Source organism: Camelus bactrianus, chromosome 19 (genome assembly GCF_048773025.1).
Source record: "Camelus bactrianus isolate YW-2024 breed Bactrian camel chromosome 19, ASM4877302v1, whole genome shotgun sequence".
Lineage (NCBI taxonomy): Eukaryota > Metazoa > Chordata > Mammalia > Artiodactyla > Camelidae > Camelus > Camelus bactrianus.
Genome location: NC_133557.1, coordinates 23,974,756 through 23,999,376, shown reverse-complemented (window position 1 = coordinate 23,999,376; position 24,621 = coordinate 23,974,756). Strand labels below are relative to the sequence as shown.

Genomic DNA, 24,621 nt, shown 5'->3' with positions numbered 1-24,621 from the left:
TAACTATTCCCAATGGAACCATGCGGAGGGCCTTAGGAGGACTAGAACTCAGACAGACAGACCATCCCGCTCCTCCCGGCTTTGGTACAGTCCGCCCCGTCCCCCTCCCGCGCCGCACTTACGTCATTCCGCTTCCGGCGTCTCGCGCAGTTCCGCCATGGCCTCCAAGGAAGCAAGTCGTACTTCTCCTAGGTCTCGGCGGGAGCCGGAGGGGCGTACCGCGAGACAGGACAAGTATTCGGTGCTTTTGCCCACCTACAACGAGCGCGAGAACCTACCGCTCATCGTGTGGCTGCTGGTGAAGAGCTTCTCCGAGAGGTAGCGCGCCTGGCCGCCCTCCCCGAGGAATGAGATGAGCTGGCTTCCCCGGCCTGGGTGTCGGCAGTTGGTTGCGCGAGTTGGCCTTGCTTTGCCTCTCTTTTCGGCTCCGGCCGGAATCCTTGGGGAGGAAGCCATCCTGCCAAGAAAGCAGAGGCGGATACTTATGGGGTTCTCGGGTCTTATTCCTTCCCTTGGGCTTTGTGAGACAGTCCTTTATCTTTACTATGCACTCCCCGATACTCCTCCCCCCGCCTTTTTCTTAGAAGAGTTGGACGCCCTTTTACTTCGGGCGAGGCTGACAGCCTGACCTCATTCCTCCCTCTAGGTGGTCAGGATCTGCGGCAGGAGCCGGAGCTCTAAGCGAACACGCTTACTCCCGCCCCCATGTCGAGGGCTTATGTAAGCATGAGATTTGGATTCTGTTGATTAGGGAGCTACTGCTGGACTGGACAACCTTTCCGGACAGGGCAGAAGGGTAGATTTGCTGTTGGATGTTTGATGTGATTGTTAGAAACTGGGAGGTTTTGGAGTTTGAATTTTGAAGTGTTACCCACTTTAAAAAAAACTTCAGAAAATCTTGGCATGAGTACGATGTAACTTGTTTTACAGTTACACCAATGGGATCATGTTGTGTAAATCTTTGAAGATCTTTCCATATCAGCACATACAAGCTTCGCAAATTATTTTGAAAATTAGTAATATCATATGGCTGTGTTATAATTTTTCCAACCGGGTCATATCAGTGAACACAGATTATTTCCACAGTTTTAAAAATTTTTATTTTTTGACTTTACAAATGAGAACGGGGACTTTGTTCAAACACAACGTATTTTCCAGCATTTAGAAAAGTGTGTGACACGTAGTAAGTAGTCCTTAGTTAGATAACTGTTGTAACAAACACAGTCATAGTTTTACTAGGATAGAGTCTTTGTGGTGGAATTGCTGAGTCGACAGAGATGTGCTTAAAATTTATAGTTATTGCCAAATTGCTCTCAAAAGATTATACCGGCTTAGGACTCTCCAGCATTCATCAGAGAGTGCCTGTTTCTCCACGAACCAGCCAGTGTGAGTTTTATTAAACTTACATCGTTGGAAATGCTAATTGGTGGGAAACATTGCTGTTTTAATTATAATTCTTTGAATGAAATAATTATCTTCACTACATGGTTCCTCGAAGTTTTTTAATGCATCTTTTTTCCCTCTTTCTTTAAGTTATATTTTGATTTCTACGGGCTTTTTCCAAATTAGAGAAATTATCGTGTAGCTGATTTTGCTTGAGTTTGTCTTCTGATTATACAGTGTTTTTTGCTCTATTCAATTTTTTTTAATGTAGTGCAGTTTATCTTTCAGTGGTTTCTAGGTGAATATTTTTTAATCAAAATGAAGTATAATGAAGGAAACCACTATTTTATTTTCGGATGCACTCCAATTGTCTAAAGTCAGATCAGCTTGATTCCTTTAAGCTACCTCACCCTCAGGTGGTGTGGGTGCTTTGAAGTAGGAGAGGGGGGTAATTTTACTTATCAGTGACTCTTTGTTTATGAAGTATGTCTCAGCACATCACCTGGAATCAACATCTTAACTTATTTTGGCTTGTAAAAACATGCCCAAATTTAAGGCACTCTGGGAAGCTGAAGTCTTTGTTTATACTGTGTGTGTGTGTGTGTGTGTGTGTCTCTGTCTGTCTGTCTGTCTGTCTGTCTACTCTTAGAGAATAGATAGGCTAGGTTTTGCTTTCAGGTTTGCTGGAGCTGACTTTTTTAAGCCTTTAGTACTGGAATGCGTTTCCTGGTTGATTTCCTTTCAAGTGTTACTTAAAGCTGGACCAAGAGGAAACAGACTGTTGTGTTACGGGGATTTGGCTGTACTTCCTTTTCTTTCCCCTTAAGTTTCCCAATAAAGTTAACTGAAAAATTGTCCTCTTTAAGAGGATGTGGGGGGAGAAATAGTGGTGTAAAAGATTGTCACCATTCTAAAATGGGTTTTTTAAGGGTGCGATTAAATCAGATTGATTCTAATTATATTATTTAAATCTATTTGGATTAAATTAGAAAGAATAATCACCCAGAGCTACTTAGTTGACTTGATGTCTTTAAAATATACTTTTGAAATAATTTTTTGTAACTAAGATTTGATATTAAGGTTGCACAATTCCATTTCCCAAGTGGGTAAATAACATTTCATATGATATCCTATCATAGGATCATAGAATTTTTTTTTTAACTAAAGAGTGTGTTTTCTGTGTGAGAACTTTTTTTAACATCTCACCTAATCCTAGCAACATGCTGAGTTTAGAGGTGGCATACTAAATATCTGACATTTATTTCATTTGGTAATTAAAGTTTTCCTCGGTGATTAATATGACAATACATTTCCACTTATGTTGGGGAATGGATTAGTGATTTTAAAATTATTTTCTAATTTGAGAATACTGTCTCCAAGCAATACAGATTTAATTTTTTTTTTATTTTAGTGGCATCAACTATGAAATTATAATCATAGATGATGGAAGTCCAGATGGAACAAGGGATGTTGCTGAACAGCTGGAGAAGATCTATGGGTCAGACAAAATTGTAAGTCATTTTTCCATCGTATCAGTTCTGTTTATATAGGGGAGAGATGATGAATGAACAATGCGCAAATTCTTCTTTGTCTAGAAACTGGAAAGATAAAGAGGAATGTACAGGTTGGGATTTAGATGCATTTTCATAGTGCTTGAGGTTTTACATATCTTTAATATGATGTGTCAATGGTAAGTTTACAGCAAAATAGCCTTTGGATGAACTTTATGTCTGACTCTGCACATCAGTTTTCTTGAAGGGCAAAATTAAAGCATGATGGTCCTATAATATTCCTTGTCAATTCACTAGGTTGCAATTAGTGTGTCTTGATCTTTCTTGCTTCCTTTCTCTAGGCATTTTCCTACTTTTACTAGTGAATACTACCTGCAGCTAACAGCTTGTAGCTGGGAAAGGTGACTGAGAGCACTTGGCATTTTTATTTTTCTGTAGAACAGTCTTGTGGAAATAGATCGACTTTCTGAGCCTTAAACTTTAGATTTTCCCACTGTACCTTAAAGCCTATTGTTCTTCTACAGGAGTAACTTAGGCAGATGTGGAGTTCATTTTATAATGGCTTCATAATTTTTATTTTTGATCACTGGTTTGGCTTTATAAATAATTTGAGCATACTTGTGAGCTCAGCTTTAGTTAATTCTTGTGTCAGAAGCATAAATTAAGTCCAAATTTAATTAGAAAACATATTCCAGACATTTGGTATTTTGTAATTTGTATAGACCAGAATTTTTCAATCTTAGCATTACTGACATTGGGACCTGATAGGTCCTTGCTATGGGGAACTGTCGTGTATGTTACAGGATATTTTGCAACATCCCTTGACTCTACCAGTGAGATGCAGTAGCAACCCCCTTCCCCAGTGTGGCAACCAGAAAAATCTCTGGATATCATCAGATATCCCTTTGTGGGCAAAATTATCCCCTCCTCCCAATGGAGAGCCATCTGTTATTGGTATAAAGAAGTCTCTTGGAGAACCTTTATTGATATTTGCATTTCAAGGAACGGCAGTTAAGCATCATAAAATATAGTCTCTGGGTCTTGATTAATCCCAATAATGAAATAATTTTCTATGCAGTTGGAGGAGATCTTAGTTGGTGGGAAGTGTTTAAAGGAAATGTGTTACTCTTATATACACAGTAAATCTATTCTGTACTAGAGGTTCTTTCTGTCTGTCTCATAACTATCACACCTTCAATCCAGGTGTACAAGAGGAGGTAAAAACTTAGATTTTCATCCTTCTAGCAGTGGCTTCCAATAATGCTAGATTTTGGCTAACAGTTCCTCAGTTTTTCTTTTAGAAGTTCTGGGCCAATGCCACTGATTCACATTTATTATGTATAGAATACTCTCATTATGCACTTTCATTTAATCTGGGAATATCAACCTGACAATATTTTGAAGACTTTTGTCATAGAACCTCAGCCTTAAGGTGTGACTGATTGATTGATCTTTAGAAATACCTACTGAATTGACCTCGTCAAATTATAAAACAACATGGCCATCAAAGAGTTCCATTTTTCCCATCAATCCAATAAAATTTAAAATAATGAGGGGAAAAAAATAGCATTCACTGTCATGATTTCTGTGGAGTACCAGGGAATTTCCCTATTCATTATTGTATTGCTTTTAGATCATTTAAACTAGAAAATTACTTTTTTTCCCTTAGTAACAAGCTATGCCAGAGATGGCACTTACTTGCATTTTAGTTGACAAATGTATGTTTAGTTGGGGAAAAGGTTGAAGAAAATTTAGGAATCATCTTATAATACCTCAGATGAAATATTCAGCATAGATGCATTGTTAGCTAGCCATTCAAACTGGCTGAAAGGAATATTTCAGAAAAAAGCTAAGGAAGATAACTTGCCACCAAATAACCTTATTCTTTTAACGGCTCCATAGTTATCTATGTAACATGGTTTATGTTTTGAATATTCTGAAAATTATAAATAACAAAATTGTCTTGTTTGGAAAAAATTTTTGGCTGAAAGTAGGGTTATAGAAAATCTAAGATGAACTTTAAAGGATTTGCTTTTGGGGGGCAGATACCAGATGAGGTCAGTATTTTGTCAGTAACTGTCAAGCCCAAAATTGAATAAAACCTGACATATCTTGTTTGATTTTGTTCAGGGAATTGTAATTATTATAGATGATTGATTGTCTAGTTCTCTATATAAGAGCTCATTGAATAGGAATGTATTTTACCATCTTGGTCTTCCCCTAGATCTACAGCAGCTTGCATGTAGTTAAAAAAAAAAAATCTCTCCTGCTTAAATTAAACTGAAAATGCTTTGTATAGAGATTTGCAGTCTGAAGTAAGCTGCTTACATGCTGGCAAGTGCAGAAGGGGGTCAAGAAATGCTTGGTAGTGAGTCTGCCTGAGCCCTGTACCTCAGAAACTTTAGAGTCAAAACCTTGGCATTCTTCTTTTCCAAAAATTTACAGGAAAAAGGAAAAAACTAAACTAAATGAGGGTTTATATATGAAGCAAAAAGTGTAGAAAGACTAATCGACAAACTGTAAGGAAAGATAATTTAATCATACTAGGAATAGAACCCTGAAGTCATATCATTGGGCCAGTAGAGAGTAGGATGAGGTCATCCAAACATAAAGTCAAGATAAGTGGATGGAATGATAACAACATTTAAAGTCACAGAGGGACTTGAGAAAACAAGCATGGCTATCAAATATTCCAAAAGGTATAGAGTAAGTGAGTTAAATCCTCAGTTTTCCTAGGAAGGAATCAATAGATACTGCTTAAAATGATAAATCAAGTAAATAAACATAAAAACATCTTATTTTCTGGTGGGTAGCACCAGGAAACAAAAGTTTTTTGGGGTTTGAGTGAAAGAGTGTCAATTTTCCTTAAAAGCTATTAAATTATTTGATTTGTTGCTGAACTTTTTTTACTTTGGCAAAAAATATTAAATGTACTCTGCTGTAAGTTCTAATAAATACAACTGTATTTATGTTAAAATAAGTGGGCACTTATTAGAGAAGAGTTTTTATTAGTCAGATTTTTGATTATTTGTGTTAAAATGCCATTTTTTATTCTTACAGCTTCTAAGACCACGGGAGAAAAAGTTGGGACTAGGTAAGTAGAACTTCTCAACCCTCATACCTGCTCCTTGCCTGGATAAGATTATCCAGTGTATATTTTCCCAGTTTGGGACAGGGCCAAAATACGGTGACCTCTTGTGATGGTTTTTAATGACCTTAATAACATTCAAATGGTTTAACTTGAGTTGCCTGTATCAGTCAAGGCCCACTTTGGAAAACAGAAACCACTGTAAGTCTTTCAGTATAGGGAATTTAATACAGAGAATCTGGTTACATAGGTGAAGGAGTTGCTGAGAAGCCAAATGAAACAGTGAGGCTACTCAGAGATTAGTAGAAGCTAGAGGTCACTACTACTCATGGGCTAGAGCAACAAAGGAGATGGTGTTTTTTTGAGCCGGGAACCTGGACTGCCCAGAAGAGCTAGGATGATGGAGTCAGGGATACCTGTCAGAAGCGGGAGCCATGGAGGAAATCCAGTCAATGCTGGGAGGCAGAGTAAGAAAGGGAGGACACTTAAACTTTTCCCCTTCTCTCTGCTCGAAATCTTCCTTCCCCCTGTGCCCCCCAAAGCTGTTTGGAAACCAGTTGACAAGAGAACCTGGGAAATATAGTACCCTTGGTATAGAGCAGAGAAGGGATCTAAGGGCAAATGTCTTGGACCAGCACACTGCCTCAGCGTAAGCTTTTGAACATTTCTTTAAGTTGTAAGTTTTTAAAAGGTTTAAAACTTTTTTAAAGAAGGAAGCTTCTTCAGCTTTTAAATGTAAAGAGCTATAGAAAATCACAGATAAGCTTAGTCATTCTGAGATGAAAATCTTGAATGCTTTTATTTTTATTGTTCACAGTTGCTTTATGTTGAAAAGTGGTATAATTTTACTGAAAAATTGGGGGGCATGGAGGAAGCACAGTAGTTAAAAATTGAATATCTGCTGTCCTGAAGACCCTCAGTTTCATGGCATGATCAAATGTTCTGAATATCTGAATCCAGAATGTTCTTTGGGGTTGAAATAATCTTGAACTGCCATGAAAGCCACCAAGAATTACTGACCTGTCAGTGGAAATCTAAAAAGGTGAGGATGGTTACTTCTTAACAAAAGAAGTTAGAAGAGTTCAGCTTTGCTAATAAGATAGTGTAGTGGTTTGGGGCTAGAGAACACAGGGATCCCTGTATCCTGCTCCTGACCAGTGACCCTTAACTGCCAAGTCCCTGAGGAACTTTTAGTTACAAGGGTGGCTGAGTAATTGCTAGCTGCGCCTTTGGCCCCAGATACCAGAACAGGACTCTAGTGTACTAGGCTTACAGTGTAGGAGATCCTCACTGGGTAGCTTTTGTGGGACAAGAGTGATGGGAGGAGCAGAAGCAGGGAGACTGGTTAAGTAGGGATCCAAGTATCAGAAGATGGTGCCCGGGACTAAGGTGAAGTTGGAGACTGAATGAAAGAATGAAATTGAGAAATGTTTTTGATGGAGAATAAACAGCATTTAGTTAATAGTTCAGTATCAACTTTAGAGGACTAATGTATGCTTTTCAGAAATGCTTAGCTATTTCTTCCCCGTTCAGATGTATATCTAAGCATTTCTGGTAATTTTCTTTAATGGATATACATATTTTCATTTTTAGGAACTGCGTATATTCATGGAATGAAACATGCCACAGGAAACTACATAATTATTATGGATGCTGATCTCTCACACCATGTAAGTGGTATATTTGTTTATTAGCTATTTATTATAGTCTTAGCCTGTTTTACTGACCTACTGTTTATTCTTTCTAAATTTCAGCCAAAATTTATTCCTGAATTCATTAGGTAGGTATTTCTAATATTTGAAAGAACTATGATTCAAATCTTTGTCTTGTATCTTATATTGATTCTGGATTTATTTTCATTTTTTATTATTCATTAAAAGTGCACATGGTATTTCAAGTTTCTTTCAAAAGTAAAACCAACATGGATTTGAGATTTGTGAATATTTGTAACTAAATGATGTATTTTAGGAGGCCTGAGGGGACTAATCAGTGGATAATTCCTTTGTTACCTAAATTCTTCTAGACTACTGCAAAAGATGGAAGGCAACTTTCCTGTTAAATGGAATTAAGCCCTGCATCATAAGGGTAAAACACCATGAACAGAGGGGGTTTATTCCAGGAATACCAGAATGATTTGTTAGGAATCCATCCAAATAACTTACTTATCACATTAACAGAGAAAGTAGCGTGATTAAGTCTATAGATGCTAAAAGGTATTTGATAAAATTCACTAGCCATTTTTAATAAACATTTTAATGTAGAATAGAAAGAAACCACTTAAACATAATAAAGACAACTCAGTCCTAACACAAAGGTCTTACTAAATGATAAAATGTGGAATCATTTCCAATAAACTCATCAGTATAGGCATACTAGCTGTCATTAAACTTGGAGATTTTAAGTAATGTTGTAATACAAGAATTTGGTATAAATATTGGTAAAGGATTCAAAATTATATTTATTTGCAGGTGATGTAATTGTGTTTTTAGAAAACCCAAGAGACCATGAAACTTCTCAGAGTAAGAATTTGGAAGCTGTTCTGAATGTACATAAAGCTAAATACACAGAGACAAAGTCAAATCATATCACTCAATTATTCCTATTAACACATGGGGAAAAATCCATATTCCTTTCCAAGCCATTCTGTGCAGTGGCCCCTTCCTCCCATTCTGAGTTCATCTTGTGCCTCTCCCCTTTGTCTGAAGTGCTCTTTCACTGCTCCTTAATGGCCGTTTCTCATCCTTTGATCTCTGCATAGTTACCTCAGGGATACCTTCTCTGTTTATATCTCCAGTACACAAAAGCCCCCTTGACCTGATAAAGCAGTGGAACCAGTTGAGTAGAAAATGGGTGAAAGATACAAACAGGCCATATGTACAAAAATCCAAATGGCTAATAAACCTAAGAGAAGATATTCACCCTGGGATATAGTCAAGAAAATGAAATTAAAATGACCACATGTTACTATTTTACTATCCACTAGTTTTTCAAAATTAAAAATCTATTGAGCAATACATGTAGGTCCAATAAGGTGATAGGAAAAGGACACACTGAAATATTGCTGGAGGAAGTAGACGTTGTTACAGCCTATTTGGAAAGTAATTTCTGGTGATATCTATTAGAATTAAAAATACTCATAAGTTTTGTTTTGGCAATTCTGTTACGTTCCACTTGGGTAGTGTAAGCGCCAGAATACACATCTCTAAGAACATTGTAGCACCATTCATTGTGGTTAGGTTGTTGAGAGTGGGGATGCTCACCATGGAAACAGCATTAGGATAGGTGGGTTCAACATTCTATGGAATGTTTTTGCACCTATTAAGAAGAAAGGGAAAATTCTCTGTTGACCTGTAGAGATATCCATGATTCCATGATGGGTAGTGTTAACTGATAAAAAGAAAGTTGCAAAGTATAGTTTTTTAAATTCCAGTTTTGTAAAAACAGTCAAAAACTCTGGGATGTATATGGCTTTGAGTTACCCTTTTAGTAAACGCAGAGAAAGGTCTGGAGGGTACCAGGCTGTTTAGCATTGTTTACTTCAGGGGGCCAAGAACAGAGAGTCGAGGGGGGATTCGGAAAATTTATCGTTTTATTATGTTTTAGGATGGTTTCACATTGTACGGTCAGCAGATGGTACTATTTTGTAGTTTTAAGAATGAATAAAGGAAAAAAAGAATCAAATTTGAAAACCTTACACTTTGAAATATCTCTCAGTAGTATGGGCTCATCTATTTTCTTGGCATTGTTTTTTCTATGCAAGTCTTAAAAGTTCTGTTTGTGTAGCTCATGGGAATAACTATTAAAGCTCAGTAGTTTTCCTAATTGACAGCTAATTAATTTTTTTCCATAGGAAGCAAAAGGAGGGTAATTTTGACATTGTCTCTGGAACTCGCTACAAAGGCAATGGAGGTGTATATGGCTGGGATTTGAAAAGAAAAATAATCAGGTATATATACGTGCTTATGATTTCTCTCTTTTTGACATAGCTACTAGAAGTATGTTTATAACAGGTATTTGGGGTAAATTACCATGCTGCCTTGCGATTTGTGGGATCAGATTGAAACTGCCAATGAATGTTCCCAGATGGCCTCTCACCTGCAGTTTCCCTGTGATCAGAGTGCTTTACTTTGGGTATTTTTCACTTAGAAACAATCTGCAGAAACCTTTGAGTCTTTGGTAGCAATGGTCTATTTCAGCAAAATTTATTCTACTGGACTTTCAACTTTGATTTAAGTGAACTATTCATCTATACTTTTGGACTAAATAAATAATTCTTTCCATATATAGGTATACATTATTTTTTCCTTAATGGAGGCACTAGGAATCGTCCCCAGGACCTCATGCGTGCCAAGCACACTCTGCTGCTGAGCTGTACCCCTCACCCACCTTCCATATGTATTTTTAATAAGTAGGAATCTTCATGATTTCAGCTTTTACTGAGCAGTATAAGTAGTGGGGCTTTGGAGTCAGACCTGGATTAAAATCCTAACCATGTCATTTAATTACCTGTGTCACCTTGCGTATTTCACCTTTTCTAAGCTTTGTTTTCCTCATGAGAAAATGGGAATAAAACAGACTGTTTCAGGGAGTGGGGAGGATATAGCTCAAGCGCTAGAGCACATGCCTAGCATGCACAAGGTCCTGGGTTCAGTTCCCAGTATCTCCTCTAAAAATAAACAAACAAACAAATCTAATTACCCCCCCCCAAAAAAAAAACTTTCAGTTTTCTGTTGATGATATAATAGGCCATCCCAAAGCTGAGTGACTTAAAACAATTTATTATTTCTTACAATTCTTTTATTTGGCTAGTGGTTCCTCTACTGATGTCCCCCCGGGCTCATTTATGCAGTGTTCTTCAGCTGGAGTGTCAGCTGTGTGGGGAGCTCCAAGATGGCCTCATTTATACATTCAGCACTTGGTGCTGGTTGTTGGTTGGGCCATCTCAGTTCTCCTGCGTGTAGCCACTCACCTGGGAAGCTAGATCAGCTTCCTTACATAGCCTCTTATGAGGGCAGCACCCAGCAGTACCAAGGCCTCTTGAGCTCTAGGCTCTGGGGCTAACCCAGCACTAGCTTTCGGTCAAAGCAAGCCCATCGTCGAGGAGCGGGGAAGTAGAAACCTGTGATGGGAAGACCTGCAGAGCTTTTGACCATTAATCTGTGCCATCTTTTCAAGGTTTAGGAAGATATGTTTTTATCACTAAAGGATCTATGTAGCTTATTGCTTTTTGTGTAACAACATCACTTTATACAAATGTTTACTAGTAGTATTTTTATCACCCACTTCATTCCTGTTGAAGGTTTTGTTAATATCAGTTTTTGCCTCTTAACTGTGAAACCTTGGGCAAGTCATTGAAAACCTGTAAGAGCCTCAGTCTCCAGTGAAATGAAGGGTAAAACAGTAGTTTTCAGTCCTGCTAAACATTGGAGTCATGTAGGCAGAAAATTATCCACAACTTCTCCCTATTTGCCCTTCCTTTCTTGTGCAGTTTACAACTTTTAGTTGGATCATTTAGGTATATTGAATTGTATGTCATTTGTTGTTAATGTCTGCACTGACTTAAGAGTATAAATTCCTGAGAGAGATTGTGGATCACTTGCTCAAGGTCTCATTTGTATGGTCCTGAACCAGAATTTGAACCCAAGTCTGTCTGTCTGACTCTTGATGCATTTTAATTAAAAGACCCCAATTTAAAAATGCATTACCTTGAATAGATGTACACACACACATATACACATATACATATATATATACACACACACATTCAGCATTCCTTTGATTGAACCCATTTTGGGGGTAAAGTATATTGTGGAATTTTTTGTAGCTATTAGAAACAAATTAATTGTTTTTGTTAGCCATTAATCCCAGCTGTTATCTCTCACCAGGTTATTTGTATAAAAATAACCTCTTCTAGGGATGGTTATCCTGACTTTGGAAAGAATCTGTTCTCTCCAGGCTGCTCCCACCCACCCCTAAAAAAAAACAATTTTTTTCCCCTGAATCTGAGTACACTGAAATAGCTGCAGTGTCAAAGTCTCTTTTTCCAAGTGTATTTCACATCTTTTTGAAATGTTAGTAATACCTATTAGTCAGTAATAGTCTGTAATTGATTGATACTTCCTTGTGTTTGAAGCACAAACCCTCAAGTCATTGTTATGGACTGAACGTTTCTGCTAATGTGTTAAAGTACCCTACCCCCAGAGTGTTGGTATTTGGAAGTGGGGTCTTTGGGAGGTAATTAGGTTTAGAGGGGTTCCTTAATGTGGGGGACTCATGGTGGAATTAGTGCCCTTTCAAAAAGAAACCCCAGCTTGGCCTTTCTCTTCCTACCCCCACTCTCTCCACCCCTCCTTGTGAGCACACAGCCAAGAATAGGGTCCTCACAGGGAACCAAGACTGCAGCACCTTGATGATGGACTTTTCAGCCTCTAGAATTGTGGGAATTAAATATCTGTTGGTTAAGCCATGCAGTGTGTGGTTATTTTGTTATAGCAGCCCAAACCGACTAAGACGGACTTGGAATGGAAACTTTGACCAATTTCCAGAGATTGCCAAAAACCAAAACCCTCTCCCACTTGCACCCCTTAAAAAAAAAAAAGCTGCCATTTTTATGCAAATTGACCTGTTGGAGACTGCCATCCCTTGTTGATTAGAATCTGAAAAGAAAACTCCATATCCCTGATAGACCACTTTTGCTGTCTGACAGATGTCTGTGATTCTAAATCTTGATTTAGCAAATATGCAAGTTGAGTTAAACATCTATTATCATTTTAACCTGAAGTCTGGACGAATGATTGCTTTATAGGTCACCTCTAAATGTCACATTCAAAGAATAAAAATCTTTATTTTCTGAAAAATGAATACTATCAGATCTTTCACTGACTAAAAAATCTTTGTTGCACAGAATTAACATTTCTGTGAAATGGTGTTGCATTTATAAAATTAATGTAGCATTTTTAGCACTCTGCTCTTAGATGTATTTCTCTTGTTTATAAATCGTATTTTATAGAGACAATCTGTTTTATTTGACAGCCGTGGGGCCAATTTTATAACTCAGGTTTTGCTGAGACCAGGAGCATCTGATTTAACAGGAAGTTTCAGGTACAATGAAAACTTGTAATTTTATATTTTGTATACTTAACAACTTCTTGCCTAAATTTCTTGCTATTTATAATGTCTTATTTTAAAGAAGTACTTTTCATTTCTACCATTTTTGTTCTGGAACACTAAAAGGCAGACTGAAGTTCCTTAGCTATCAATGATGCTTAAGCATCTTCTTAAGGAAAAATAGTGTACTTTTTTAAAGAGCCTTGAAGACAGGTTAGTGTGCTTGTTAACATTGGTATTAATGTTAGTATTACTGCCGAGCCCCTGGGGGGCCCGGGCCCAGGGTGACCCCTAACTGCTCGTTCAGAACATTGCTGTCACTGGTAACGTGCTCCCAAAACAGCACCTCTTTCAGTAATTGTAGTTTATATGAATATTTATAGCATTGTCCACAGAAAAGCTTAAAATCTTTATTATTTATGTACAGCTTTTTCAGGTACCTTATTCTCCATATTTTTTTAATATAAAGAATATCTTGTTTAATTGGAGCGAAGCCTCCTGCTTGGTCCCTGGGGTTTTTTTGCTTCCAGGTGTATACGTGTGCATAATTTTAGACTTGCTATAGTAGATGAACTGTTGTGTGGCCATGCCAAGTGACTGCCAGATTTTTTATCTCTGAAATTGTAAAATGTCTGTTCATTTACTTTAAGGCCCAGACCCCATGCATTAGTTAGTACTTTATATTACTTGATATTTGCTTCTATCCATTAAATAATGTTGACTCTTCATCCTTCATTAGAACACACTAACACACAAATTAGGAGCTGGCTGTTGAACTAACCTAGTACCTTTAGTGCAGCTGCTAAAAAGCAGTTCAGAGACAGTCAAAAGTGAAGAGAGGAGCCATCACAAATTAGAGGTCAGGTAATGAAAATGAAGCCTCTCTAGAATTAAAATGTAAATTGTTTCAAAACTAGAATTTAATATACAAAGATCCAGAAATACATCCCTTCAGTTCCACACTTGAAGGCGAACGAATTGTGTTATCTGATAAAGATCTCTGACTTCCATGACGCAACAATATGAAGAATAGTGGCCCTCACAGAGTATCTGTGCAGAGGGAGTGGCCACTGTGGACATCACAGGCCATAGGTGTGATGATTCTGAGTAAAAATCCCGGGTAGCTCCGTGGGCTGTGGAGACAGGGGCTTTGCTTTGGGCCTGGTTCCCCTAGTTACTTCGCAACAGGGCCCCTTCACCTTTTGGAAGCTGCATCCTATCCACATCTATGGGGGCAAGGTTTGAGCATCTGTGGTAAGTGAGCAAGGTGGTTGGTCTTACATTCATCCAGTATTTATTGAGTGCCTACTGCGTGCCAAGCATTGAACAAGAGTCAGAGTCTCTGTCCTCATGGATTTACACATCTAATGACATGAGACAACTACATAAAATATATGCAGCATCACGTGGGGATTGTGCTGTGGGAAAGAACACATAGGGACGGTGATGGGGTGGAGGTGCTTCACTGCCACTAAAACCATGTAGAGATTAGAGGATGGAGGATGGCCTGGGAGCTCTGATTTCATGTAGTAAGATCAGTGATTGGGAATATTCTGTGAAAATAACAAAGCAGCCACACGTGAAAGTGAGACTCTGGATTCCACTGTTTTTTAAATAGTTAAAACTCATTGTCTCTTCATAAGAGTAGTGATTTATTAAACACACGCATAAAGTTCAACTTCTCAATAGATTAATTTCATTGTCATTAGATCCCTAGATTTAGGAGGCATGTGCCTTTTACAGAATAAAAGGAATCCCCAAAAGACTGCAGTTTCTGATGTAAAGCCATTTAATCGCAAAGACCACTTGGATCCTAGTTATCCTATTTATTGGCTCATACAGCTTCTTGTATATAATTTTTGATATTAGGCATAGTTTTAAAGATATTGTGGTGAAGGAGATGGGTTAGCAATGAAGAGAAATGTATTACAAAATGACTCTTAAAGGAATAAAGTGACTCTTAAAGGGGAAGAATCCACATCCTAATCCCAGTTTTAGAGGTATCGCTGAAACATCATCCTACCACAGTCATAGTCCTTCCCATAATCCCAGAACACTGCATTAATTTGACATCATTTGGCATACATCTTTATTTAGTGTCTACTGATAAAACTTGAAAACATAAAAAGGTGCCTGAAACACAGTAGATTGCTCAATACATACTTGTTATTGAATGAATGTTACTACCACCAAATTCTCCTTGCTTCAGACTTATTCCATACTTATTCTTCGAATTCTTATGGCAACTGTGTGGGTAGAAGAGGGCATACAGTAATTCCCCTCGGGTTCCTCCAAGGATTGTGCTTTCTGTCATCTTATATCCACTTAAAAGCTTGAAAAACCAAAAGGTGGGGTAACCTTAAAGGAAGCCTGAGGGGAAAAATGTGGGTTCCAGGTATAAAGCCCTCTGGCATTGTAGATCCAGGTGGCCCTAGTTGCCAGAAGAGCAAAGTTATGCTGAACTGCCTCTCCTAGCTTTCTCAGAAACAAAGACAGCAACAAAAAAAAGTTAGAAATTGCTCCCTTCCTACTCACTGAGACTTCTGTTTTTTAACCTCAGTAATTTTGAAAACAGGGAGCTCCTGAAGAAAATGATTGGGTTCACCCACAGGACTTCCCAGCTCCTGTCTCTCTTTGTAAATCTGACGAGCTCTGCCTTTGGCCTGCAATCCATCTGAAGTTAGATGTGCATTCGCCCATCCTGAGTGTCTTACTGTGACCTCTGTTGGTAAAAGCTGATTCCCACCAGCGTGGTCTCAATCCTGTAGTGCCTAGTTCCTGTCTTAACCTAGCTTACCAGGTTTCATCCTGGAAGGACTTAGTTTATTATCCTACTTAGTTTATCCTGAGGAATTTATTTAGTAGATTTCAGGAAATAGAAACTCTTCATAGACATTTTTGAGGAATTACCAGTTAATTACATCTTTCTTGTTATCTAGTTTATATTGTTGCTGCATCATCTGTCAACTCTGCTATTCCAGTATTTGAAATAGTTTCTCCTTTTTCCACTTTAAAAATAAATTTGAGAAAAAATTTTAAACTACCAACAACAGGAGGTTTTGCTTCACATGATTTTACCTTACCATATTTTTATAATTTCTGATAGTATGATAGGAAAATTATTCTCTAAAAGATACTAATAATTCATTTTCAAAATTACTGTAAATTATTTACCGAATATTTTTATGACCCTTCCAGTTCAGGACAAATATATCATAATCATTAACTGGGAGAACTTTTCAGTATGCAAAAGGCTAGTGAAAGTTTTAGATTATACAAATACTAGGGAACTTTTTGAAAGGTCAGGAAACATGTAGGCAAGTGTATTTATCCAGGTGTTCATATATATTTTAATTTCTTATAGGTTATACCGGAAGGAAGTTTTACAGAAATTAATAGAAAAATGTGTTTCTAAAGGCTACGTCTTCCAGATGGAGATGATTGTTCGGGCAAGACAGCTGAATTATACTATTGGTGAGGTATGGTAAATAGTATGTTGTATTCCTCGTAAAGAAACAATAAGGTTTAGGCTTTTTATAATAAAAGGGTTAACTTTCATAAACTACTAAATAAGTGTGGAAGGCTTTCTGGTGTTTAGAATGTCCATGCAAAAGGATGAAAGTTCACATTCCTTTCAAATTAATATATTTGACTTTAAGATTTAAAACATTAACAGAAGGCAGCATTCCCTTTTAAATAAATAAAAGTTAGTGGTATCCTCTTCATCCTTGCCCTTTATTCTGACCACTCCGCATTATGGGATGAGTCAATCTGCTGCTTTTCCCCTTGCCTCAGCCAGCAGCCACTCTACTTAAAAATGAATAATGACTCCTCTCATCTGCCAGTTGCCTCTGAGTAAATGAAAAAGGCAGGAATTAGGGGAGCAGAGGAGGTTTGTTAATATTTACAGCTAGCTAGTAAGCTCTTAGAGAAGACTCTCCTTATTTAACAGACTATCCTTTTTTAACACCGATACTCTGATTCAGAGCAAGAAATAGCTAAGTAGGATGCTACTTCTCTCGTGGATGTTACAAGATTTTTAAAACAGTGACAGCTCAATTTGACGGATTACTGAAAAAAATTGGTGTAAGGCCATTTTACTTTTTGAGTATACTTCCTCCTTGAAGCTTGATTAAAGCAACCCAATATTCAGGATCAATGCTTTTCAAAACAGTTGTAGATTTGGTTCATAGGACCTATTTACAGAAAATAAAATGCATGTATACTTTTTTATTATTTATTTATTTATTTAAATTGAAGTACAGTCAGTTACAGTGTGTCACTCTGTGGTGTACAGCACCATGTCCCAGTCGATTTTTAAAACTTGGGAGGTGCACACAATTACTGTAACAATTCCCTAGTTTTGAATTACCTGGGAGGACTTGCTAACAGAGGACTAATCTTGTTTCCCTTATGTTAGTAATTGTTGTATACCTGCTGTGCTTCCTTTCTACTGGTTTTTGGAGACTGACTTAACGTATATTTTTTTAACTAGGTTCCAATATCATTTGTGGACCGAGTTTATGGTGAATCCAAGTTGGGAGGAAATGAAATAGTCTCTTTCTTGAAAGGATTATTGACACTCTTTGCTACTACATAAAAGAAGGTTATTCATTTACACTTAATCATGTTCATTTCAATTTAAACATAAAAGAAGCCTGGTTGCTGATTTTTCTAAAATGTACTCTTAGATCATAAATCATAAGGTAAGGTAGATTTCATGCAAATCTTTTTTCCAGAGAAACTCCTTTTGTCGAATTAAATTAGAAAAATGAGCAATGTTCTCAGTTTTTATTTATATTTTGCTGTATTAAGACCTATAAATAAATGTATATGGGATTTTTGCATAAAATATTGCTGCTTTCATTAGAGTATGTGAATGCAGGATCCTTACGTGGGAAAGATTTTTGAAATATTCTTTATAAAAACTGGATTCATAGCTCTGGATTCATACCTAATGTCAGAAGTAAGAGAAGTGCTAATTATATTCATTAAATATATATGACTATGAACTGAAAAAGAAATACACACCCCTGCCCGTTTTTTAAAAAGTGTTTCTAAAATTTCTTAAACCAGATAATACATTTAGAGCACAGTTTTAGAGTTTGGTTTTTTTGCAACTGTTGAGTTGGTGAAGCATTTCATCTGTCAGGGCAAGTGTATATAAAATACATATTGTGAATTGGCAACAACTTAACAGCAGTTGATTGCATAGCTGTTTTTTTCTCTTCTGAGCAGTAACAACTTTCAGTAAGAAAAATACTGATGACATTAAGGCATAAAGTTAGCTGCGTGGTAATTTTTAAACATCTTAACTATATAAAGGTTTTTTTTGCTTCAAAATAATTTGTTTTCATATTATTTCAGGAAAGCATACATCTTTACTAATATGACAAAAATCCCTGCCTTATAGCTCTTCTGTTTGTTCAGAAAACTCTTCTGCCAGTTAAAATGCAGGTTATGTTGTTCAATAAAGCCAGCACAAATACTGTTTACCTACCTTCTCTAAGTAGGTATTTCAAAAAAGATCAGTTTCTAACTATAGCATAGCTTTTAGATTATGCGTATCTTTTATTTTTGAGTAAGATACACTTTGAGCAAATAAGCTGACTATCAAGTTGACTTTCCTTTGTAAGTAAAAGGAAGAGGCATCTCTAAGTTACTTAGTGAACAGTGTTACTAGTACTACATTTTCCTGGCTTAATTTGACTGCTAAAGAAATGTAAAGTCTGATATTTCCATTTGCATTTCTAACAGATTCTACCAAAAATGAACACCAGAGTATAAAACCTTTGGTGTCATTTTGACCATTGCCTAGTCTCATAGTTGAATCCAAAGGACACATCACAGTAAGGACCTCTGTTCTGTTCAATGCAGAGCTATACAGCTGACCCAGCACAGACCACCTTCCTGAGGGAAGTGACTTCTCTCATCAAGAACCAGAAAATTCATCGCCACTGATGTAAAATTAGTTTTAAGCTAACGTAATAGAAATACAATACTTTTTTTGAGTGTTTAGATTCTATTATTTTTCATCTAAATCCAAAGTTTAATTTTCATTGTTAACTCTGTGGAGCAGAGATTAAGTACCTCAAAGAATCATGTGTGAAGTATTGCTTTCTCAGACCTCACTACTTTTTGTTGCTTTTTAAATCTTTTTTTGTTCTTATTTCCACAATCATTACAACACTATCACTATTAGCATTTACTGTAAAATACTTGAGCAATGAAAACTTTCACCATTTGGAAGTTATTTGGAAATGAATCTGGACAATTTAGATGCATTTTTTTAGTAAATGTGGTGACTTAAACACTGTAAATTTTTAAAAAATATTTACATGTGAATCCAGCATCCCTTTTTACTTTGTAAATGGGCCAAGGATGAAATCCAGATGTTTCCCCTTGGTATTTGTATTATCATTGTATGAAATCTAAGCTATCTGAGGAAAACTAAACTTAAGATAAAATTATTTTGCTTATTTCGTATTAGTTCTTGTTTGTCTTCTGCAGCATGTAATTAGATTCATCTTTGTTTCTCTAAATCAAATGTTTTGGGTACCCCTTCCCAGCACCACCCTTTTAAAATTTTTCCAGCTATTGTTTTCCCTTGAAATGCTGATTTGACTTTTAAAGATATATTTTAATCACAATTTCAGAAATTAATGGAATACTGTGTTGAATGAAAGAAAACAGCTTGTTATACCTGCTAACTGAAGCCTCAGACATTGAGCTATATGTGACCTCAATTTGTATTTTCAATTGAGTTGGAAATTCTTTTGGGATGTTAGGAATGGTTTGAACTATTTTAACTTGAAAGTTAAGAGAAACAGCAAAAGATAAGTGTATTTACAGAGCACATCTTAATAGGTTTGGTTAATCCTTCACAACTGACATTTATTACTTTCCAGTATGTTTGGCCAGTGATAGACACTCAAATGCACTGAACTATAAAAGGTGGATTCAAGAATGTTGAGAAGATTATGTGTCGGTTGAGGCTGACCTAAATTTACAAAGGTAAACTGTCCACGTGCTATCTTAGGCTGTCCCGATAGTGAGGGCACTAAGAGTGACTGTCGTTGGGACTATAGTCTAAGTGTGGTTTTTAAGGCTCTTATGGAGACCCATTTGGTAGCATCATTTCTCATCCTTCGGCTTCACCAGGCCGATGGCCTCAAAACGCTAGGGATCCCATTTGTTTTCTTAAGGCCAAAGAGAAGAGTCCATCATTGACTTGGAAGAAGGTCCAGCCGCAGGGCAACAGCCGGCATTCTCTAAAACACAGGCTTATCCACTGAATAGCCCACCCCACCAGGAAGGGGTCGAGCATCAGCTCAAGTCGGTGTGTGAAGCACGAGGCCCTCACACCTCACTTAGGGCAGGAGGCTTCAGGCATGACCAGCCAGGTGTTCTAGCCCTTCCCGCTGTTACCCAGCCCTTGAGACCGCGGGCTTCCCTGCACGTGGAGCCGCGGGGCTGTCCGCACGCCCCCTCCCACCAGATGTAGTCCAGGCCCAGCTGGGTCTGCGCAGGGATCCCCAGCACGGCCACCTGACTGAGTGCAGGGTGTGCTGCGGCCCGCTGCTTGTGCCTCCGCCGCCAGCGCTGCGGCCAGAGGAAGGCGCCCGCCCTGCACACGGGCCATGGAAGCGCACTGCGGCCATTATTCGCGGCGCCTCCTAGTGGGTCAATGGCAAATCTTGGTTCTCGCGAGAGCTCCCCCTTAGTGGGGATTATATAATTTCCCTTAGGCAGGGATGGGGTTACTGGTGCCACCCTCCCTCAGAAAAAGTTAGGTGCAAGTACAGGTGGGAGTAAGAGTTGTCTCTGGGGGATATGGGGGACAGGGGTACTGTCCCCCCACTGCCCCCCCCACTTAGCTGGACAATGAGTCCTCTTATGCTAATGATGTACTTACGTCACTTCCGCTCTTTCTCGGCCGCCATTTTGGCTAGGGCAGGTTCGGGGACTCGCTCCGAGGCGCTTGTATTGTCTGCCGAGGGGAGACGCGGGATCAGCCCCCTCCCCCGCCCGTTGCCGCCACCGCCTCCGCCGGCCCGGTCTCCCCTCCGCCGCCCGCCGGGATCTATGAACTGAACTCCCGCCCCCCCCCCCCCCCCGGCCGCCGCCATCTTGTGCCCCCTCCCCCTCCCGCGGGCAGCGCTAAGGGGGATTTTGGCGTCTCCTCAGATACAGCTCCCTCTCTCGGTCCCTGCTGCTGAGGAGCGAGAGGAGCGCGGCCGCCGCCGCCCGCCTGCCCGCGCCGGTGAAGCCGCCTCTCCCACACCCTCCGTCTCCTCCCTCCGCCCCTCCTTTGTCTGCACCGCTCGACGACGCTGCCGCCGCCGCCGCCGCCCGCGCGGGGACTGGAGGGAGCCGCTCGCGCCGCCGCCGCCGCCCGCCGCTCTGCTGCGCCCGCCGCGCCCCCCGGCAGCAGCCGCGGCCGCGGCGCGAGCCGGAGCCCGCCGAGGCCCCCGAGCCGGAGCGCGACGAGGCCCCGGGCGCGCCCTCGCCGCCGCCACCGCCGTGCCGCCGCCATCCGCCCGCCGCCGCCGCCGCCGCCGCCCGGCCCCCGAGCACGCCGGCCCCGCGCGCGCCTCGAGGCCGAGTCAAGGTAAGCCCGGCGGCCGCCGCGCGCGGACCCGCGGCCCGGTCCTGCTTCTGACCCTCGGCCCGCGCGGCTCTGGCCGGCCTGCCCCGCGGGCGCATTGTTGAGCCCTCCGATCGCACACTCTCCTTTGCATACTCTGGTGCTGACGGACCGCCCGCCCAGGCGCGGACCGCTACCCGGGCTCTGCTCCGGGGTTCGGGCACCTCCTCCTGCAGCCCGACCCCCCTTCCCCGCCCCGCGAGCCCGCGGAGGCCAGCAGCCAGCCTGGCCACCCGAGCTTTACCGCTAGTGGCATCTCCCTCCACCCCGTCCCCAGCAAGAACCGAGCTTCTCCCATCCTTGGAATTAATCCCTTCCTCCCGCCCCCCAAACGAGCCCCCCACGCACACCTCAGTCCCTGGGACGAGCCTTCTGTCTGGTCTACCCACCTTTAGCTGGGGGAGGGGGGACAGTTTTGGGGGGCGGGGAGCATGCATAGCACGGAGTGAAAGTCTTTGCCTCCCCTGTGCAATCCTTCCTCCCCAACATGCTAGCTCCCCTCCTGACCTGACCACGGATTCTTCCACCACCCCTTTTTCTCAGTCGCAGCTGCCTGGTCAGCATGACCTCTTAGGTGCATTCTGAGCCTCAACTTTGCAGTATGATGGTAAAAAATGGAAATCCAGAAAGCTGCGAAAGATTTTTTTTCTTTTTTTAGTGCAATGAATGGGGAGTAGTTCTTTGAGCACCCTTTTATTCACCTCTTCTTTTCTCTGGGCTGCCAGCCTGCCTTCCCCTCCCCCCCCCCCAACCTGGATGCCTGTCTGCTGGAAAAGGCGCGATTGCTTCTCTTCCTCTTCTGCCCAAGATCAGGCGCTGAGGTCTAATATTCTTTTTAGCCACACACACGCCCACACTAAGTCCTCTTGATGTTCTTGCATTCCCCAATTCCTCTGGATAGTTCTTGCCATAACCCCATTTCTCAGACAAAGGCTTAGAAGGGAAAAAGAATCAAACTGGTTCCTGTGTTTGCCATTTTAATGCTGTCCATCCCTACACAGCCAGTCCTTTCCCTGATGCTTCTTGTGCCAGTGTCTTGAACCTTCAAAATGAAAAAGAAAAAAATCTCCTGGGTAGCCTGATACAGTTTCTTTATAAATCTGCATTGTTGCTTCTGGTTTATGGCCATGAAGAAAATACCAGCCCCCACCCAAAATGCACCGCAGCCAAGTCGGCTAAAGGCGATGAGTGTTGGAGTCAGTAGGGGGCGCATTCCCTGCACTGGGTAAGGCTGCAGAGGGGGGAAGGGCCCCAGAGCTAGAACAGGATGTGCTTCACAGCGCCTTCTACAGACCATGGGAAAATGGACCCAGCAGGACACTCTTAGTTGGTGAGCTGACAGCAACATGGTGAAGGATTAAATGAGTCAAGAGCAGTGATTTTCTTTTAAAGAATTCACCCTGCATTTTAGAAGTTCTCTCTTTTTACTTTTTCAAAACTGTTGACCCTTAGACAATCCACATTTGTTCTTGAAGAATCACCTTGGCACATCCTTGGTACACAGATTTCCCTTTCTCTGGAATTCTTCCACCTTAAGCTTTGAACTTGTCTCCATATCTTTCCAAGATCAGATGGTAAAGGGGAAAGTTTAAAACCTGAGAGTAACGGATTTGGGGGTATTGCTGATTTACATCCCTTCTTCATGACCCCAATCTTTTCAACTCTTTGAGAGTTAAAAAATCTTTCTTGAGGGATATTAGATTTTAGTGGGGTAGTATTTTCATAAGCATGCAGATGGGTGTCATGATTTGCAAAGCCTTGTTGGTAAACATTAAGCCCGTGTTGAGTTCTTCATTGTCAAACTCAACAGAGTTGATTGTAAAATTTTGTTATTTTCCAGCTTTGGACTTGAAATTGCCATTCATTATCTCAGTAGCCAACTGCCTTTGCAAAAGTGTTGACACCGGTCTTCTGTGAACACCCACCTTCTTAGGGTGTGTTGATTTCTATAGATTTTACTCCTCTTGTTATTTCCATAGGTGTGAGATGCACAATGCGAAACCTAGGCCCCAGCTTTTGCACCATGATGCACAGGGTTGTACTTTTTGTACTGAACTGATAGGTGGCCTAGTGGTTATGCCCTGTACTACCATTTTGAGGATCTGGACTCCGTTCCTGCCTTGCTCTTTGGACCACATTGTCAATTCACACCGGTGGGTATATTCATTTTGGAGGGTGGGAACTTCAGCAACAGGGAAGCCAGAGACTTCTTCCTCCTTGGTCACCACCAAAGCCAACACTTCCAAAATTTCAGCCTAGCCACATTCCTCAAGGAACCGGTTAGAGCTGATTGGTTAGAGCTGGTTGTAGACATGGGTTCTGAACAGAGAAAGAAAGGACTTAAGACTTCCTCAAGAGAAAATTTTAAAGTTGCTAATACTGTTTTAATCATTTGCACTCTGCACTCTTGTATATAAAATGTGTTAAGTATTCAGTTACTGTTACTTTGATGACCCAATCTCAAGAGTTGCTAAGGTTTTAAAAACCTTGAGAATTCTCTGATCAGAACAGGTCTTTCCATAAACACCTACTTGCTACCAAAGATTGACAGTGGTTTTTGATACTCAAGGATACTTTGAAGACTTTGTTGCAAACTTTTTATAAAGATACACCAAGGTAAATTTATGGGAAAATGAATGGGTGGATTCTTTGATACATAGTTAACCAGTTGGTGCTTAGGGGAGAATTTACATTGGACATTTGCTACCAAGTAACATTTTGGTGAGTGAAAAGGAGGCAGCTTGGTTCAGGAATTCCATTAGAGGCTTAACTATGTTGCTTTTACAATTTTTTAGTAATTATAAGAATCAGATATCTAATCTAACTGGTATTTGTAATTTTTAAGTACTGTTTAGTATTTCTTAAACAGTTATAATTTTGACCTG

General features: G+C 40.0%; 2 protein-coding genes and 1 long non-coding RNA gene across 5 annotated transcripts in view; 2 read left to right on the top strand and 1 right to left on the bottom strand.

Annotated features, from left to right (window-relative positions):
• Positions 1-91: 91 nt before the first annotated feature.
• DPM1 (dolichyl-phosphate mannosyltransferase subunit 1, catalytic) lies at positions 92-19,575 on the top strand. Its single transcript, XM_010958610.3, has 9 exons — positions 92-318; positions 2,795-2,894; positions 5,955-5,988; positions 7,576-7,652; positions 7,737-7,762; positions 9,833-9,928; positions 13,015-13,083; positions 16,454-16,568; positions 17,585-19,575. The coding sequence occupies exons 1-9, from the start codon at positions 158-160 to the stop codon at positions 17,687-17,689; spliced, it is 783 nt and encodes a 260-aa protein (XP_010956912.2). The 5' UTR covers positions 92-157; the 3' UTR covers positions 17,690-19,575.
• LOC141574063 (uncharacterized) lies at positions 248-21,971 on the bottom strand. Its single transcript, XR_012500665.1, has 3 exons — positions 21,753-21,971; positions 21,005-21,079; positions 248-457 (listed from the first exon to the last, which is right to left on the bottom strand). It is a non-coding gene; the product is annotated as an uncharacterized LOC141574063 (long non-coding RNA).
• The window catches only part of ADNP (activity dependent neuroprotector homeobox), a 29,715-nt gene continuing 26,669 nt past the window's right edge, over positions 21,576-24,621 (top strand). The window contains exon 1 of one of the 3 annotated variants that reach the window (XM_074347438.1): positions 21,576-21,700. The gene's annotated coding sequence lies outside the window, so the exon portion shown is untranslated. Of the gene's footprint in view, positions 21,701-21,970; positions 23,890-24,621 lie in introns of those variants that run through there. The other 2 variants (XM_074347440.1, XM_045519297.2) reach the window with 2 other exon arrangements.